This window comes from Phyllobates terribilis, unplaced genomic scaffold (genome assembly GCF_046119375.1).
Source record: "Phyllobates terribilis strain yellow unplaced genomic scaffold, ASM4611937v1 Scaffold_9__5_contigs__length_417890890, whole genome shotgun sequence".
Classification (NCBI taxonomy): Eukaryota; Metazoa; Chordata; class Amphibia; order Anura; family Dendrobatidae; genus Phyllobates; species Phyllobates terribilis.
The window spans coordinates 352,037,043-352,055,519 of record NW_027362769.1 but is presented as its reverse complement, the minus strand read 5'-3'; the positions used below and the strand labels follow the sequence as shown (position 1 = coordinate 352,055,519).

General features: G+C 45.9%; 1 protein-coding gene across 1 annotated transcript in view; it reads right to left on the bottom strand.

The window, feature by feature from the left end:
* The window catches only part of LOC141161001 (kinesin-like protein KIF19), an 83,070-nt gene that overhangs the window by 27,575 nt on the left and 37,018 nt on the right, over nucleotides 1–18,477 (bottom strand). Inside the window, exons 9-17 of the mRNA XM_073645792.1 lie at nucleotides 18,191–18,313; nucleotides 17,254–17,416; nucleotides 16,856–17,024; nucleotides 15,954–16,137; nucleotides 13,199–13,469; nucleotides 11,513–11,634; nucleotides 10,874–11,031; nucleotides 3,345–3,447; nucleotides 1,617–2,039 (exon numbers count right to left, since the gene is read on the bottom strand). Of these exons, the coding sequence (XP_073501893.1) occupies nucleotides 1,617–2,039; nucleotides 3,345–3,447; nucleotides 10,874–11,031; nucleotides 11,513–11,634; nucleotides 13,199–13,469; nucleotides 15,954–16,137; nucleotides 16,856–17,024; nucleotides 17,254–17,416; nucleotides 18,191–18,313 (1,716 nt within the window). The remainder of the gene's footprint in view (nucleotides 1–1,616; nucleotides 2,040–3,344; nucleotides 3,448–10,873; nucleotides 11,032–11,512; nucleotides 11,635–13,198; nucleotides 13,470–15,953; nucleotides 16,138–16,855; nucleotides 17,025–17,253; nucleotides 17,417–18,190; nucleotides 18,314–18,477) is intronic.

The window sequence follows — 18,477 nt, the reverse complement described above, 5'->3', positions numbered from 1 at the left end:
AACAACGCTCTGCTGATTGGTCGAGGCCGGCGACCGCGACCAATCAGCAGAGCGATGCAGAGCGGGGTTTAAATTTGGCCCCAAAGTCGCTGATTAGTCGCGTCTGACGGCCGCGACCAATCAGCAGAGCGTTGTTTAAATTTTGCGCCAAAATCGCTGATTGGTCGCAGCCGGCGGCCGCGACCAATCAGCGATTTTGGCGCCAAATTTAAACACCGTTCTGCTGATCGGTCGCGGCCAGCGACCAATCAGCGATTTTGGTGCCAAATTTAAACCCCGCTCTGTATCGCTCTGCTGATTGGTCGCGGTCGGCGGCCGCGACCAATCAGCAGTATTGGCGCCAAATTTAAACACCGCTCTGCTGATTGGTCGCGACTAATCAGCGATTTTGGTGCCAAATTTAAACACGCTCTCCAGTCCTCACTAACACGGCTCGCAGATTGGTCGCGGCCGCCGCCCGCGACCAATCACCGATATTGCCGCCAAATTTAAACACCGCTTTGCTGATTGGTCGCGGTTGCCTAATGCAACCAATCAGCGATTTGGGCGCCAAATTTAAACGCCGCTCTGCTAATTGCGCCCCGTCGGCCGCATACCTATTCTAGAATACCCGATGCGTTCGAATCGGGCCACCATCTAGTAGATAATAAAAACCCTTACAACAAACAACTCTTATAAATAGCAGAACCTTTATGGAAAGCTCTGTGGCAAAGATTCTCCTTGTGGAGAGTGTATATCAGGGTAGAGAGACTTAGAGGCCATGCAATGCTCTTCTGGGAATTTAAATATGCAAATATCCTCTTCAGAGGGGAAGAGAACTGGTGACTTGGCACTATTCACATGGAGAAACTTCAACCCTTAGACACCCTGTCAGAGGCCTCTCACCCAGCCAAATCAGACCTCCAGCTCTGCACTGATGAGGGGCATATACCCCAAAACAGGGGTTTGAAAATGAAGTTTCAGGTTTGGCTTCTTATCCAAAGTCATGTATCAAGGATCTTTAAAGGGTCGAAATTGATTTTTATGATTGCTACACTCAGTAGGCGGCACTATATCTTCCAGGTTACTTGCATATCAGAAAGGTTTGTGACGCATGCTACACAGAGGCATTGACGTCTTGCCTCCACTTTATGACTTTTTTATCAGCTGGAAACTATTGTATCTGAGATGTACATAATGACAGAAATCCTTTACTGGCCAGTAATAAATAGATATGTCCCTAATGGCAGTGCCGGACATTCTTTTTTTTTTTTACTACATTTTATTATTAACTTGAATGAACGTATGTGAAAAGAACGACCTCAGAAATCGCTTATACATTAAGATCTTTACATCTTTGCTCCACTCTAGTGCCGGTTATCTAAGAGAAAAAAAAAATTCTAATTTTTTCTTGACAGTATCTGCGAACACTTAGCGCCGGTTAAATAATAGGGCACTTTGGCTCTAATGTTGCTAAACTGCTACCAGGAGTTTTTTCCCAAGGTGCCCCCATTATTAAAGGGGTTGTCCAGGAATTTGATATTGATGGCCTATTCTTAGTTTAGGTTTGGTGGGGGTCTGAAATTTCTGGACAACCCCTTTAAGCTCACAGTTGCTGTACACTTAAGTGTACTAACCTGTGAAGAAGCAGCTTCAAATGAACGTGACCTTCTTCCCCAAAAGCTTTTTTTGATATGGAGTCTCTTGGGGCTGGTTAATGAGAGAAGCTTGGAGTCCATATCTTTCCTTGGAGCTATTGCGGTCAGGCTCTCGGTGCTCGCAGCCTTCCTGACCAGTGGACGAAGTACAATTTTTGGGGTTCGAAGCGCATTCAGCGAGGGGAGGGCGTTCTCTTTCTTTAGGATGAATGAAGACTCGGTGCTGGCAACTTTTGATCGTCTTTTCGCCGCAACCAGAGAAATGCTTTTCGTTCCGGCAGCAATCTCTTCGAGGGCGTCAGGGCTGAGGGGCAGGACTGACAGTGAGCTTCTCTGATCAGTTTCAAAGGAATTTGGGAACACCGTGGTCACGGGGCCATCTTTAAAAGGATTGTTAACTGACTAATGGAAGAACAGAAAAAACAAAAGACCAGTATTTTATCATCTGCAAAATCTTGTAATAAGGCAGCATTAATATATATAAGAAACAAACAAATGTTCCCCACCCTAGTGCTGGTTTGTATCAATTCAACTACTTCATCAGTGGATAGTGGGACACCTGTCCAACTTTTCCTGCACCAGTTCTCCTCTTACCCCATTTACTAATGTTGCATTACTGTAATGCCATACACCATGGAATCAGATTACAGCTGCCTATTAAAGTCTATGGACAGGAGAAGAAGAAAGATCAGAAAGAGGCACAGAAACACAGATATCTGTGCTGTAGCTTTCTAGTAAGTGTTTAGCTCACCCCAGTGCTGGATTCACAGTTACATTGCTCAATACAAGCAAAAAGTGTCCTCCTTACTAATGTTGTATTGCTGCAATGCCATACACTGTGGGATTAGATTACAGCTGCCTATTAAAGTCTATGGACAGGACAAGGGAAAGAGCAGAAAGAGGCACAGAAACACAGAGATCTGTGCTGCAGCTTTCTAGTAAGTGTTTAGCTCACCCCAGTGCTGGATTCACAGTTACATTACTCAATACAAGCAAAAAGTGTCCTCCTTGCTAATGTTGCATTGCTGCAATACCATACACTAAGTGATTAGGTTACAGCTGCCTATTAAAGTCTGTGGATAGGGGAAGAGTAGGAGGAAAGAGCAGAAAGAGGTGCCGACATACAGAGATCTGTGCTGTAGCTTTCTAGTAAGTGATTAGCTCACACAAGTGCTGGGTTCACAGTTACATTGCTCAGTATAAGCAAAAAGTTATCTCCATGCTGCTGCTGCTTCTGAACATGTACTACATAGAGACAGGAAAGCTGCAATCCTTCATGACTGTGTGCTGACATGGCAGTAGGTGTTCATCCATAAGCTCAGAAACAAATAGGCTGTTTAGCTCACCCCAGAGCCGGATTCACAGTTACATTGCTCAGTACAGGCAAAAATTTACCTCCATGCTACTGCTGCTACAACCGAACATGTACTACATAGACTGTATGTGTATAGACTCATGACTGCATGCGCTGACATGGCAGAAAGTCTTCACCCACAAGCTCAGGGACAAATAAGCTAGTCATAATGCCCCTAAGTAGTTGCTCATTTGCCCTGGCTATAACACAGCAGTGGTTACAGAGGTAACCTGCATGTCAGATATGACCTTGGATGCCCTCACCTAGCTCTTGGATAATATATACACCAATATGGACCCCAACTAATACTTATTTCAACTTTCTTATCCAAGACAAACCGCCCTATAACTGACCGGATGTATCGGGGTCCTCAAATGGCGAAAAGGTGTCAGGCTCAAGGAAGAATTCTGTCTCGTGGGCTTTAATCCAGGTGTCGATTTCGACGTCCTACAGTTGCTGGAGTAAAAATATAGACATGGTAACATTTCAAGTTGATTTATAGCAGAAGGGATCGCTTGTCACGGGTGTGTCGCCACGAAGATCGTCACGATTACACAGCCTGACTTCTCGCAGCTGACTTTTTGGTGCTTTGTGTTTTTCAGCAGTGAGGGAGTTAATTCTCTCTCTCTCTGTGCTAGACGAGGTCCAGCCTCGCCCAGCTGCAATCAATGTTGCTCTAGTGAGTCTCCTTCATATGCCTGCTGGTCTGTTAGGGAAGTGTCGGTGAAAGCTTTTCATGCAGACTAACAGAGCGGATCGTGGCATTTGGAGTTTAAGAGATAAGTGTATTTGGAGAGTTTTTTCCCTTCCTCGCTTTATCATTTATCTCCTTTCCCGTTGGTGTTCCCTCTGTTGTAGTTGTGTAGTTTTTGTATGCAAGGTGATTTTGGTTTTTCCCTTGTACTGTCTCGTGCGTCTAAGTACTGTGTGTGGGCATATTATTACTTGTCCCCTTTTGTAGTGATCGGGGTCCTTCTCAGGACTAGATTACTTTGGTGCAGGGATCCTCAGGAGGTAGGGGTTACGCTGGCGGCCTGGACCTCTGTACCTTTAACAGTACCTCCAGGTTGAGGGATTAGTCAGGGCCCCAGCTTAGGGTCAGCTTAGGCCCCTACCTCCAGTATACAGAGACAGCGTGACATTTTCACCGACCCGCTTAGTTTTTCTCCAGCTACCATGGATCCAGTAGCCGGTCTAGCTCGGCAGTTGCAGAGCTTGTCCATGGAGCTGACGGACGTTAGGTCCAAGGTTTTGTATCCTCAGGAGCAAGCCGGACCAGAACCTAAAGTGGCTCTCCCTGACAGGTTCACTGGGGGGCGGGACAAGTTTTTTGTTTTCCGGGAGGCATGCAAGTTGTACTTTCGGCTGCGGCCTCGGTCATCGGGGAGTGAAGAACAAAGGGTGGGAATTGTCATCTCGCTCCTACAAGGGGACCCACAATCTTGGGCGTTCTCTCTTCCCCCGGGCTCCCCGGTTCTCCTGTCAGTGGATAGGTTTTTCGCTGCTCTGGGACTCGTATATGATGACCCAGATCGGATCTCCCTTGCTGAGTCTAAGTTACGTAGGATCCAGCAGGGAGATCGTCCGGCGGAGGAATTCTGTTCGGAGTTCCGCAGGTGGGCCACGGACACCCAGTGGAATGACCCGGCTCTTAGGAGCCAGTTTTGTCAAGGTTTATCCGACAAATTACAGGATGTGTTGGCACAGTATGACTCTCCCGCGTCACTGGAAGCCGCTATGGCCCTTGCTATTCGCGTTGACAGACGGCTTCGGGAGAGGTGTGGGATAACTCTACCCCCTGTGATGACTCCACCTCCTACAAGGTCCCCTCATATGGTTGTTCCCCTGGTCAGTCCAGAGGAGCCTATGCAATTAGGTGGGACATCATTTCGGGGGAGGGGACCGGTGGTGCGCCATAAGACAGGAAGGTGTTTCTTCTGCGGGAGAAAGGGACATTTTATTGGGGGGTGTCCATCCCGTCCCTTGCAGAGTGAAGAGTCGTCGGAAAACTGTTGATCCCAGGTTGTGTGGTGGACGGCAATCTGGGAGTAGGTATTTCGTCCCTAGGGTCATCTCAGTTTCTCGTACCGGCGGAGGTGGTGGTGGGTACGAGAACTGAGAGGATATCTGTTCTTCTGGATAGTGGGGCCGGGGCTAATCTGGTTGATGCTCGGTTTGCCCGGGTTCAAGGTATGCGATTGAGTGAGTTGGCTAAACCCATCCCCATATTTTCGATCGATGCCAGGCCTCTCGGTCAGGGAAGTTTTTTGCAAGCTGTGCATAATGTAAAACTTCAGGTGGGGGCAATACATAAAGAACTGTTGTCTTGCTACGTGTTGGAGGGTCTTCCCACTCCTATAGTGTTGGGCCTTCCTTGGTTAACTAAGCATAACCCGGTTATTAATTGGCAAACCAGAGAGATAAGCCAATGGAGTAAATTCTGTAATAAAAACTGCATGAACACGGTCATCGGTGCGGTTACTCCTTGGGTATTACCTCCATTTCTGGCGGACTTTGAGGATGTATTCTCGGAGAAAGGGTGTCAGGAACTACCTCCTCATCGCGAGTATGACTGTTCTGTAAAACTGCTCCCTGAGGCCAAGTTACCTAAAGCTAGGTTGTATAACCTTTCTGGTCCTGAGAGGCAGGCCATGAAGGATTATATTTCAGAAAGTCTGGCTAAGGGGCATATTAGACCTTCATCTTCACCGGTGGCTGCGGGGTTCTTCTTTGTTAAGAAGAAAGATGGAGGCCTACGCCCTTGCCTGGATTTCCGTGAACTGAATCGGATTACGGTCCGGGATCCGTATCCGCTCCCACTTATTCCCGATCTCTTTAATCAGATCGTGGGCGCCAAATGGTTCTCTAAGTTGGATCTCAGGGGGGCGTACAATCTGATTAGGATGAAGGAGGGGGATGAGTGGAAGACGGCGTTTAACACTCCGGAGGGGCATTATGAGAACCTTGTCATGCCATTCGGTCTGACTAATGCCCCGGCGGTGTTCCAACACTTTGTTAATGACATTTTTTGCCGCCTGGTGGGACAGTTTGTTGTCATATATCTGGATGATATCTTAATTTACTCGCCGGATCTGGTGTCTCATCAGGAGCACGTTAGGCAGGTGTTACAGATCCTGCGGGATAATAAACTGTATGCCAAATGGGAAAAGTGTGTGTTCGCCGTACAGGAACTCCAGTTTTTAGGCTTCCTGGTTTCAGCGTCCGGTTTTCGTATGGACCCTGGGAAAGTGCGGGCAGTTCTTGAGTGGGATCGGCCAGAGAATCTTAAGGCACTACAACGTTTCCTGGGGTTTGCGAATTATTACCGGAAGTTCATTCGTAATTTCTCGTCCATGGTTAAGCCTCTCACAGACATGACTAAAAAGGGGACGGATTTTTCTAGGTGGTCTGACAAGGCTTGTCAAGCATTCTCCTCCTTGAAAAAATGTTTTGCCTCGGCACCCATACTCATTCAACCTGATGCGTCACAGCCATTCATTGTAGAGGTAGACGCTTCCGAGGTAGGGGTGGGAGCAGTATTGTCACAAGGTTCGTCCCCTGGTAAGTGGCATCCGTGCGCCTTTTTCTCTAAAAAATTGTCGTCCGCTGAGAGGAATTACGATGTCGGCAATAGGGAACTCTTGGCCATTAAGTTAGCTTTTGAGGAGTGGCGCCATTTTTTGGAGGGGGCAGTCCATCCGGTCACCGTCATCACCGATCACAAGAACCTGCTATATCTGGAGTCCGCGAAACGTCTGAATCCCAGACAAGCTAGGTGGTCATTGTTTTTTACCAGGTTTAATTTTGTCGTTACATATCGTCCTGGGTCAAAAAATGTAAAGGCGGATGCCTTATCTCGTAGTTTCCCTGGGGCCGGGAATACGGACGACCCGATTCCTATCCTTCAGGAGGGGGTGGTGGTTTCGGCACTATGCTCTGAGCTGGAGGAGGAGGTATTGGAGGCTCAGGGGGACGCCCCTGTTGGACCTCCGGGGAGACTGTTTGTTCCAGATCAGTTGCGACAAAAGGTGATCGAGGCACACCATAACTCAGTTTTTGCAGGACACCCGGGGAGTAGAGCAACTGTGGATCTCCTCTCGCGTCGGTTTTGGTGGCCTAACTTACATAAGGAGGTGGTAACTTTTGTCGCGTCCTGTGGGGTTTGTGCACGCTCTAAGACCTCACATACCCGTCCGTCTGGGGCCCTCTTACCTTTGAAGATCCCGGAGCGTCCTTGGACTCATCTGTCTATGGACTTTATTACGGACCTCCCTCCGTCTTCGGGTAAAACGGTCATACTCGTTGTAGTGGACAGGTTCAGCAAGATGGCACATTTTATCGCTCTTCCGGCTCTCCCTAATGCTAAAACTCTTGCGCAGGTGTTCATTGGGGAGATTGTGAGGCTTCACGGGGTACCCTCCGAGGTGGTGTCTGATCGGGGGTCTCAGTTTGTGTCCAAGTTCTGGAAGGCGTTTTGTGCACGGCGGGGGATGCATTTGTCGTTCTCATCGGCTTTTCATCCTCAGACCAATGGTCAGACGGAACGTATGAACCAGAGCTTGGAGACATATCTCCGGTGTTTTGTGTCAGAGAACCAGGAGGACTGGGCTTCTTTCTTACCTCTGGCAGAGTTTGCTCTTAATAATAGGCGGAGCGAGTCCACTGGTAAGTCCCCGTTTTTTGGGGCATATGGTTTTCACCCCCAGTTTTGTACTTTCAGTAGGGGGGGCTCTTCAGGGGTTCCTGAGGAGGAACGATTTTCCTCATCACTCGCTTCAGTATGGAGAGGGGTGCTGAAGAATCTGAATACTATGGGGAACCGATACAAACGTATGGCTGATAGGAGGAGAGTGTCTGGTCCGGACCTAAGTGTGAACGATCGGGTATGGTTGTCTACCAGGAATATAAAACTTAAGGTTCCCTCCTGGAAACTGGGTCCCAGGTTCATCGGGCCGTACAGGATCAGTTCTATTATTAATCCGGTGGCATTCCGTCTTGACCTCCCCCCTACGTTTAAAATTCACAACGTGTTCCACAGATCGTTGCTTAAGAGGTATGTGGCGCCGGTGGTACCGTCACCTTTACCTCCCCCTCCAGTGGTGGTCAATGGTAACTTGGAGTTCCAGGTATCGAGGGTCATCGATTCACGCTTTAATCGCCGGTCCCTTCAGTACCTGGTTCATTGGAAAGGGTATGGTCCTGAGGAGAGGATGTGGGTTCCTGCGTCGGATATTAACGCAGACCGATTAGTTCGGGCCTTCCACACGACTCACCCGGATAAACCTGGCCCTGAGGGTCCGGAGGCCCCTCGTAGAAGGGGGGGTACTGTCACGGGTGTGTCGCCACGAAGATCGTCACGATTACACAGCCTGACTTCTCGCAGCTGACTTTTTGGTGCTTTGTGTTTTTCAGCAGTGAGGGAGTTAATTCTCTCTCTCTCTGTGCTAGACGAGGTCCAGCCTCGCCCAGCTGCAATCAATGTTGCTCTAGTGAGTCTCCTTCATATGCCTGCTGGTCTGTTAGGGAAGTGTCGGTGAAAGCTTTTCATGCAGACTAACAGAGCGGATCGTGGCATTTGGAGTTTAAGAGATAAGTGTATTTGGAGAGTTTTTTCCCTTCCTCGCTTTATCATTTATCTCCTTTCCCGTTGGTGTTCCCTCTGTTGTAGTTGTGTAGTTTTTGTATGCAAGGTGATTTTGGTTTTTCCCTTGTACTGTCTCGTGCGTCTAAGTACTGTGTGTGGGCATATTATTACTTGTCCCCTTTTGTAGTGATCGGGGTCCTTCTCAGGACTAGATTACTTTGGTGCAGGGATCCTCAGGAGGTAGGGGTTACGCTGGCGGCCTGGACCTCTGTACCTTTAACAGTACCTCCAGGTTGAGGGATTAGTCAGGGCCCCAGCTTAGGGTCAGCTTAGGCCCCTACCTCCAGTATACAGAGACAGCGTGACATCGCTGCTGTCGTCATCATCTAAAAACACTGAAGATAAATATATGTTATGGGTGCAATAATCTCCTGGTTATATTTTCGCACTACAGGCCTTCAAAGAGATCAAAATTGTGTTTGAAAAAATTAAAGGGATTATACGGGATTGGAAACACATTTCAGCATTTCTCCAAAAACAGCACCACTTTCACTCAGAGGTTGGATGAGGTATTACATCTCACAGTCATAGCACTGATTTGGATTGGATTGTGATACAGCAAAAAACGTACGGCATGTATGGTGCTTTATTTCTTAAAAATAAGAATCCATATACAACCAGATGTCCAACATCTGCTAAATGCGCGACATGAATTGTACAGTAAATGGACACTGAAGACACATTATGAAAAAAACTCTGACCCCACTGACTGTCTACTGTACCATTCTCAGAATAAACGATGACTTGGTAAATTATTAAAGGGGTATTCCCATCTCCAAGATCCTATCCCAATATGTAGTAGGTGTAATAATAACAATATTAACAAATACCTCCAATTAGAAATGTAGTATAGTTTTTCTGATTTGCTATGTCTCATTCTTCATGCGCAGGGGATTGCAGGACCTTAGGTATCCATGGTTATGACCACTGATATAGTGACAGTTAGCTAGTTGATAGTGGTTGTAACAATGGATACCTAAGGTCCTGAAATGCCTGCACATGAGAAAAGAGACATAGCGAATCAGAAGAACTATACTACATTTCTAATTGGAGGTATTTGCTATTATTATTATAATTACACCTACTACATATTGAGATAGGATCTTGGAGATGGGAATACCCCTTTAAATTTAATGTGCTCATAAAGTAAGTCACTTTCGAAATAAGGTACAATACAGTATATGATCATAAGTATTGGGACCCCTCCACATTACACTAACACTTTATGACCTTCCATTTTACATCCATAGACATTAATATGGAGTTGGCCCATTTTAATATATAACAGCTTTCGCTCTTCTGGAAGGATTTCTACAAGATTTTGGAAGTGTCTGTAGATATTCATCCAGAGGAACATTTGTGAGATCAGACACTGATATTGGCGGAGCTCACAATAGTTCAGCCCAATAATATTGGATGGGGTCCGGGCTCTGTGCGGCTGGTCATGTTCTTCTACCACTCCCTTAACCATGTCTTTATGGACCTTGAGCATTGGGGCACAGTCATGGGGAACAGAAAAGGGCCTTCCCCAAACTGTTCCCACAAAGCTAGAAACTACAATTGTCCAAAATGTCTTATATGCTGAAGTATCAAGATTTTCTTTCACTAGAACTAAGGTGTCGAGGCCGAACCATGAAAAACAACCCCATAATATTATCCCTCCTCCACCAAACTGTACAGTGGGCATAATGCACTCAGGGGGGTAACATTCTCCTGGCATTTACCAAACCCAGACTCATCCATCAGACTCCATATAGAGAAGCATGATCCGTCACTGCACAGAACACGTTTCCAGTGGCCTTACATCACTGAATCCAATGCTTGGCATTGTGCTTGGTGATGTAAGGCTGGCTTCCACCTTTCAATAATACCACTTAAGTGATGGTGGAATATTTATGTGTACCAATGAGAGTTGTCATCTCGACATTTTGGAGGAGTTGGCAAGTATTGGCTGGACTGGTCCACCAGAGGATCCTCTGGTGGGCCCAGGAGCTGACACAATAATAAGCCACATAGGTTCAGTAGAAGATTGACCCATTTTAGCAATTTTTGGAGACAATAAATTGCCACTTGGGTCTTCTCAGAAAATTCACAAATGATCTATTAAACCTCATGGATGATATAAGCTTCTTAAAGACAACGCTTTACAGATCCACCTCGACAAGTGAGATAAAATACAACCATAACAGGAGGTGCACATGGCATAATCCTAGACAAGGAGAATGATAAGTGTAATACCCGTCTGAGTCCATGGTATAAGGAGACAGGTTGTATCTTGTGCGGTTGTCGCCACTCTTCTTCCGGTCACGGACTGATCTTTCAGGCTGTTCTATATCCAGGTGCAGTAGTGACCCCCCATAAATCTCTGAGTCAACCCCATTTTGCACAGAATCATCCTGTAAAATAAAAACACAGTTATCGGACAAAGTATCAATAGACTTAAAAATGGGACTAGAGTTGGCATCAGGTGGCAGAAGCCATGGTCCACTGGGCTTGTTGGGCGTAACTATAGTGGGTCCAGGGATTGCGGCTTTGGAGCTTTGGGGGACCCTAAAGGTTCCTTTGGCTCATACGAGAAGACCAATATTATTAAAGGCCCAAGATGGTTTGGGGCCCTGTTGCTGGTTTGTACTTGAAGCCGACAAACTTCAAGTTGCGCCACTACATGGAGGTCTAGGTAAACTTGTTAATCTGAGTGTATGATAAAACAGAGGAGCTACTGTGACTGTTAGTCAGGGGCCACAATCACCAGGAGGTGGCCCGATACCGGGTGATTGATCAGACATCCTAAAATGAGTAGGAATTCTTCCCCAATGCATAATGAATAATAAAGAACCTGATATACAAGACACGGTGTCGAGGAAGATAATGATATACCTCCAATCTGCCTGATAACAGAGAGTGCAGCTGCTCCAGCCGGCTGATCGTCCCGTTCTCCATCTCCTTGGAGTATAAGTGATGAAGCTTCTCCAGCACCTCCGGCCCGTGAACTCTATCATCTATAGATATGAAAATGAAAAAAAAAATCGGAAATAAGAAACTCTTTTTTTGCTGCTGTTTTTTTGCATGTTACAGATTCCAAAAAAACACCATACACGGGATGTAGGAAGATGAGATATTTGGAGTTGTTTGATTGGGGACCCCTTAAAGGGTTTGTCCATGTCCAGTGAAAACAAGTTATCACCTATCCTGCATATAGACGAAAACGAACTGATCGGTGGGGGTCAGACTGGTGGGACTTGCACCAATTGGCAGATCGGGGAAATTATACCTCTCTTACAAGATAGAGCGGCAGATTAGATGTCTAACTGCCGTGTCATCCATTCCCTATAGGGCTGCTGCAAAAAAACCAACACAGCAGCGATCGGCAGCCCCATAGAAAATGAATGGAGTGGCAGTCTCACATGTGCTCTGCTGCTGCATCCTAATGAGGATAAATGTGCACCGTTCTGCTGAAAAGTGCAGGTCACAGCGGTCGCATTCCCACCGATCAGTAAGTTATCACCTATCCTGTGGTATCACCTATCCTGTGGTATCACCTATCCCGTGCTATAACCTATCCTGTGCCATCACCTGTCATGTGCCATCACCTATCCTGTGCCATCACCTGTCCTGTGCTATCACCTGTCCTGTGCCATCACCAATTCTGTGGTATCACCAATCCTGTGGTATCACCAATCATGTGCTATCACCTGTTCTGTGTTATCACCTATTCTGTGGCATCATCTATCCTGTGCCATCACCTATCCTGTTATCCTGTGCTATCACCTATCCTGTGGCATCACCAATCCTGTGCTATCACCTATCCTGTGCTATCACCTATCCTGTGGCATCACCTATCCTGTGGCATCACCTATCCTGTGGCATCACCAATCCTGTGCTGTCACCTATCCTGTGCTGTCACCTATCCTGTGCTGTCACCTATCCTGTGCTATCACCTGCCCTGTGCTATCACCTATCCTGTGCTATCACCTATCCTGTGCTATCACCCATCCTGTGCTATCACGGATCCTGTGCTATCACCTATTCTGTACCATCACCTATCCTGTGCTGTCCCCTATCCTGTGCTGTCCTCTATCCTGTGCTGTCCCCTATCCTGTGCCGTCCCCTATCCTGTGCCGTCCCCTATCTTGTGCCGTCCCCTATCCTGTGTCGTCACCTATCCTGTCCGTCACCTATCCTGTGCCGTCACCTATCCTGTGCCATCACCTATCCTGTGCCATCACCTATCCTGTTCCATCACCTATCTTGTGCTATCCTCTATCCTGTGTTATCACCTATCCTGTGCTATCACTAATCCTGTGGTATCACCTATCCACCCCCCTTCCAGCTGACCAGTACTACATGCCCTATATTCTCGAGATCTGTGGAGTTCTCAGAGGTTGCTTTCCCACTGATTGTATAGTGATGGCATATCCTAGTGAGATGAGAAAACCCCTGGAATTTTAAATTACGTGGCCGGATCCCTCCCATCATACCAGTGACATGTGGGCAGCTGTAGCTTGTCTTCTCCTACCATTTATTATTTTATGCGGTTTCAAGTTCTGGATCATTAGTTGTCACCTTCTATCAGCGCCTTTTGCAGATGGATGATTTTCTCACATAAGGACCTGTACTGCTGATAGCTCAGGATCACAAAGTCCTTCTGGTACAGTACGCTATTGTCCTTGCAGCCACTCTGGGCCCGAAGTTCTGTATTCAGGACCTGCAACTCGTGAAGTTTGTGAAGCAACCTAAAGACCTCGCGATGCTCAGTAGTAAGCTTATCCGGGATAATCTGCTCCAACTGAGATGTTCTCATCTTAGCTCTTGTCCAGTGTTCTTCCAGTTTTTCCTAGGGATAGAGAAAAAACTTTAATAATAGTCTACACCACGGCAATATCACAGTGATAAATGGAAAATGATTTTATTGGTCTCCATTTTTGGTTTAAAAAAATATGCACCTAAGAATCATTGGTAGAAGAACAGGCCAAGCTTACATCTCCCAAAATCTGTTCTTTGTGAGTGGTGTGAATCATAAAGCTCCAGATGGAAGTAGGAAACTAACCTGATGGTCAAGTCGGAAGGTAGAATGAGACAGTACTTTGACCTCCTGACAAGAGATGGAGGTGGGTAGAGGGTCCTATCGTGATGAGGCCATCACTTCTATAAGATGGCCCTTTGGACAGGAGTGCCAAGTCTATGACCTCATGGTAGGGCACAGATATGGCTATGACATTGTGAACCAGAGACAGAAGAGGTCTGAAAAGCCATGATTCCTGGCCATTACTCAACCAGTTCTTGGTGTTACGTGGAATGAACCAGTTTAACCCCAATTTTATATCATCCTTTTCTTCTATACCAGTGGTTCTCCCAACATGACACATGTACCAAAGGGAGCACATGCCACAGCTTTAAGGGGTACACGCAGGGACTGAAAAAACTCCTAAATCTCCATTCTCTCCCAGGGAACCAGCAATGCTACAGTATTGAAGGCAGATAAAGCACCGCCGATGCAGCACTAAGAGGCCGTCCTCCTATGGCACCTTTCATCTATGCCACCTCTGTATTTTGGGGCACTGACTACACTGACAGTCCATGTGTGCTGGTGTGAGATGGGGGTGAGAGGGGCATTCATGGCTGGTAGTTGCAGGCACTTTGGTGAGATGGAGGTGAGAGGGGTATTCAAGGCTGGTAATTGAAGGCACTTTGGTGAGATGGAGGTGAGAGGGGCATTAGAGGCTGGTAATTGAAGGCACTTTGGTGAGATGGAGGTGAGAGGGGTATTCAAGGCTGGTAATTGAAGGCACTTTGGTGAGATGGAGGTGAGAGGGGTATTCAAGGCTGGTAATTGAAGGCACTTTGGTGAGATGGAGGTGAGAGGGGTATTCAAGGCTGGTAATTGAAGGCACTTTGGTGAGATGGAGGTGAGAGGGGTATTCAAGGCTGGTAATTGAAGGCACTTTGGTGAGATGGAGGTGAGAGGGGCATTAGAGGCTGGTAATTGAAGGCACTTTGGTGAGATGGAGGTGAGAGGGGCATTAGAGGCTGGTAATTGAAGGCACTTTGGTGAGATGGAGGTGAGAGGGATATTCAAGGTTGGTAATTGAAGGCACTTTGGTGAGATGGAGGTGAGAGGGGTATTCAAGGCTGGTAATTGAAGGCACTTTGGTGAGATGGAGGTGAGAGGGGCATTAGAGGCTGGTAATTGAAGGCACTTTGGTGAGATGGAGGTGAGAGGGGCATTAGAGGCTGGTAATTGAAGGCACTTTGGTGAGATGGAGGTGAGAGGGATATTCAAGGCTGGTAATTGAAGGCACTTTGGTGAGATGGAGGTGAGAGGGGCATTAGAGGCTGGTAATTGAAGGCACTTTGGTGAGATGGAGGTGAGAGGGGGGGTATTCAAGGCTGGTGATTGCAGGCACTTTGGTGAGATGGAGGTGAGAGGGGCATGAGAGGCTGGTAATTGAAGGCACTTTGGTGAGATGGAGGTGAGAGGGGGGGTATTCAAGGCTGGTGATTGAAGGCACTTTGGTGAGATGGAGGTGAGAGGGGCATTCAAGGCTGGTAGTTGCAGGCACTTCGGTGAGATGGGCTGAGAAGAGCAATCGAGGCTGGTAGTTGCAGGCACCTTAGTGAGATGGGGTGTGAGGGGCATTCGAGCCTGGTAGTTACAGGCACTTTCGTGAGATTGAGGTCAGAGGCACATTCAAGACTGGTAGTTGCAGGCACTTTTGTGAGGAATTCTGTTGTGGGGTGAGGAGCAGTTTGGAGTAGCTGATAATATTGTAAATCCATGAAGCGCTGATTATTGTTCATGTGTCAAGAGCCTTATGCTGCTTGAGGGGGCAACAATGGGCAGTGGTTATACTGTGAGGGCCTGTTTTCTAGGGGATATTTGGGGAAGGTGGTGGTTACAGTTACTGCAGTGGGGGCCTGTGTGGTTGGGGTCAGATGGCCTTGGTGATATCTGTACAAAGCGGGACCTGGCCAGAGGCTCATATTTTTATTTAGGAGGTCCACTTAAAGCTCTCTATCCATTTTGGAATCTACGGAAAGAGGCTAGATGTACTGTGTGTGATACTGTCACTTAGCCGCGACTGATAAATAAATGGTCAGAGGTGCCAATATGGTGTTCATCATTTTGATGTGAAGAATAATACTGCATGCTGCACTCTAATTTAAATTCCCTCCTGACAAAGGATCCAAACAACCTCTGATCTGAGCATTGCCTATATTTTGTTAACATTTATAGCCAATGGGGGGGTGCTGCTTGATTGGAACGTCAGAACATTAGAAGGTACTTGGCTTAAAAAAGTTGAGGATCACTGTTTTATACCATCATAGACAAAGTTTTTTTCTGCTCAGCAAGAAGTGTATTAATTTCTTCTCTGGCCAGCATGACTTCGGGAGGCTCAGCTGCATCCGCCTCATCATCATCCTCTTCGTCCTTGGAACCTATCACTATGTCCTCAGTGACTTTTTTCGGCCTTGCAGATTCCCAAGCTTTCTCCTTTTCCCAGCTGCATCATACAAGTACAAAAAAAGGGACAAGATATTTAATAAGGTAAAAGTATGCATCTAATATTAGAGGAGAACAGGGTGACGTGATAATTATCTAAATTCCATAATCATAGACAAATGTGCAAATAATCATTAAAAACATGATCGGTAGGCCTCTCACCAAAGAGTATAGAGCCATGAGATCATGTGGAGATGGCGTCCTGTAGTAAAAAAGGAGCAAACGACACTTCCTTCACTCACGAGAAAGTAAAGAGTAGAAGGGAAAATAGACTAAGGAAAGAGGGAGATGCTTCTGCAGTTTCCATCTCTACTTTATTGCACCTCTACTTACTTTACCGCACCTCTACTTTATTGCACCTCTACTTTACTGCACTTCTACTTTATTGTACCTCTACTTTATTGCACCTCTACCTTACAGCACTTCCATTTTAATGCATCTATACTCTATTACACCTCTACTTTACTGCACCTATACTCTATTGCACCTCTACTTTACTGCACCTCTACTTTACTGCACCTCCATTTTAATGCACCTATACTCTATTGCATCTCTACTTTATTGCACTTCTACGTTACTGAACTTCTACTTTATTCCACCTCTACTTTACTGCACTTCCACTTTAATGCACCTATACTCTATTGCACCTCTATTACGAGGCTCCCATATGTAAACATATATGACCTATACAATCTCCACTAAAACAGATGACTACTCACTCGGCAATTGTAGCCAGATGTCTGATAGCATCCATGCGCATCTCCATATTAGCATTGTTCAGCTGCAGGAGGCTGCGTCTTACTTCCATATGCTCCTGAAAGGCATTGATGAGATGGTCTTCTAAATTGATATGATCTTGATCCGAGAAGTCATTCTGATGCCTATGCTCTGTGAAACATAGTAAATTACTTGTATCTGAACTTGTTCCATAAAATTGATATATTTATGGCCTTAATGCTTCTTCCGGTATATTTTTATTATTATTTCTGGCAAACTCATTCGAGGTAATATGAAGATGACACATAAGAGCATGTAGACAACACACTGTCAAATGGTGCCCAGTGTAGAAAACACAACCCGTATACCCGATAAAACTGAGTATTACAGGTAAGAATACCTCGCCTATCTCGGATCTTTAGTCCTATGTCTTTGAGCTGTCTCAGCTCTCGCTCGTGTTGTCTGATGCTGCTCTGAAACTGATGAATCTCTCGGTGAAGGTTGGAGATTAATCCACCGTAGTGAGTAATGTGCTGGGTGACGCTCTCGTAGTTTCTCTTCACCTGGAGGATGGAGGATTCAGCAAAGATTTATTTATAGGGAGACATAAAAAGAACACGGTATAATGATCTACAAGTCTACGGAATACATATGAGGTATAAGGTAATAACAATGTGATCTTACCCCGAGAAACCAGATTTTTTGCATTATTGCAGTCTGCACCAGGCAAGTAATAACTAGTGGCCGACTAGTAATATCTAATATCCCCAAAAAAATATTGAACTGGGGTCATAGAGAAAAGTTGTCTTTTTCTATGCTTAAAAACATTGTTCAAATTTCCAACCATTTTTTTCTCACCTTTATTAAAAGTCTATTTAGTGTACACAGCTCCTATGCAAAACTATGTCCACCTAGTTGATGCAACTATTGCTCGATTCCCTGGCTACAAATAATCCCTGTATGTATACTGATCCTGCAATCATGTGTGACTACCCTGCTTCTTGCAAATCTCCTCCTAGGTTTTGTTGAGGCATCTCCAGGTGAGAGTTTTTAACATAAGGTTTGTTCCATATTCTTTTTCAAAAAATCATACTTTACACAGCCATACCAGTGTAAAAGAGGGAAAAAGCAAAAAAGAAGAGAGTACATGAATTTATATGTTAGGGCATTGAGAGAAGAAAAAAAGGGGAAAACCCACTGAGCCCTGAACTTGCAGCTGCACAAGCAGCTATGTCAAAAAAAGCAACAAAGTATTTTTTCCCATGACAAAGGTGCACATACCCTTTAACATATGATCCTCTATCCCTTCGCTGTGTCTAGCAGTCGATATGTCTTACCCTTGTCTTGATGTTCTTGGCTCTGCTAGCATAGATCAGTGTGGTGCGGGATTCCTCAAATGCGGCAGCTGCAGGGCTGATGTGCACGATCATAACTGTTCTGCTGTTCCCACCTAGCGCATCCTGGTGATAGAGAAAGCATTCGCTGCCATTAGCATTTGTAATGAGAATTTTACAGATCTACATTGTATCTTCCATTTAATTAAAAGTCCATAATTGTTATAAATTGGTCCCAGCTCGGAGATTTTCATAGATTATTAATAAAGATTTGTTTTACTGTTTTAATA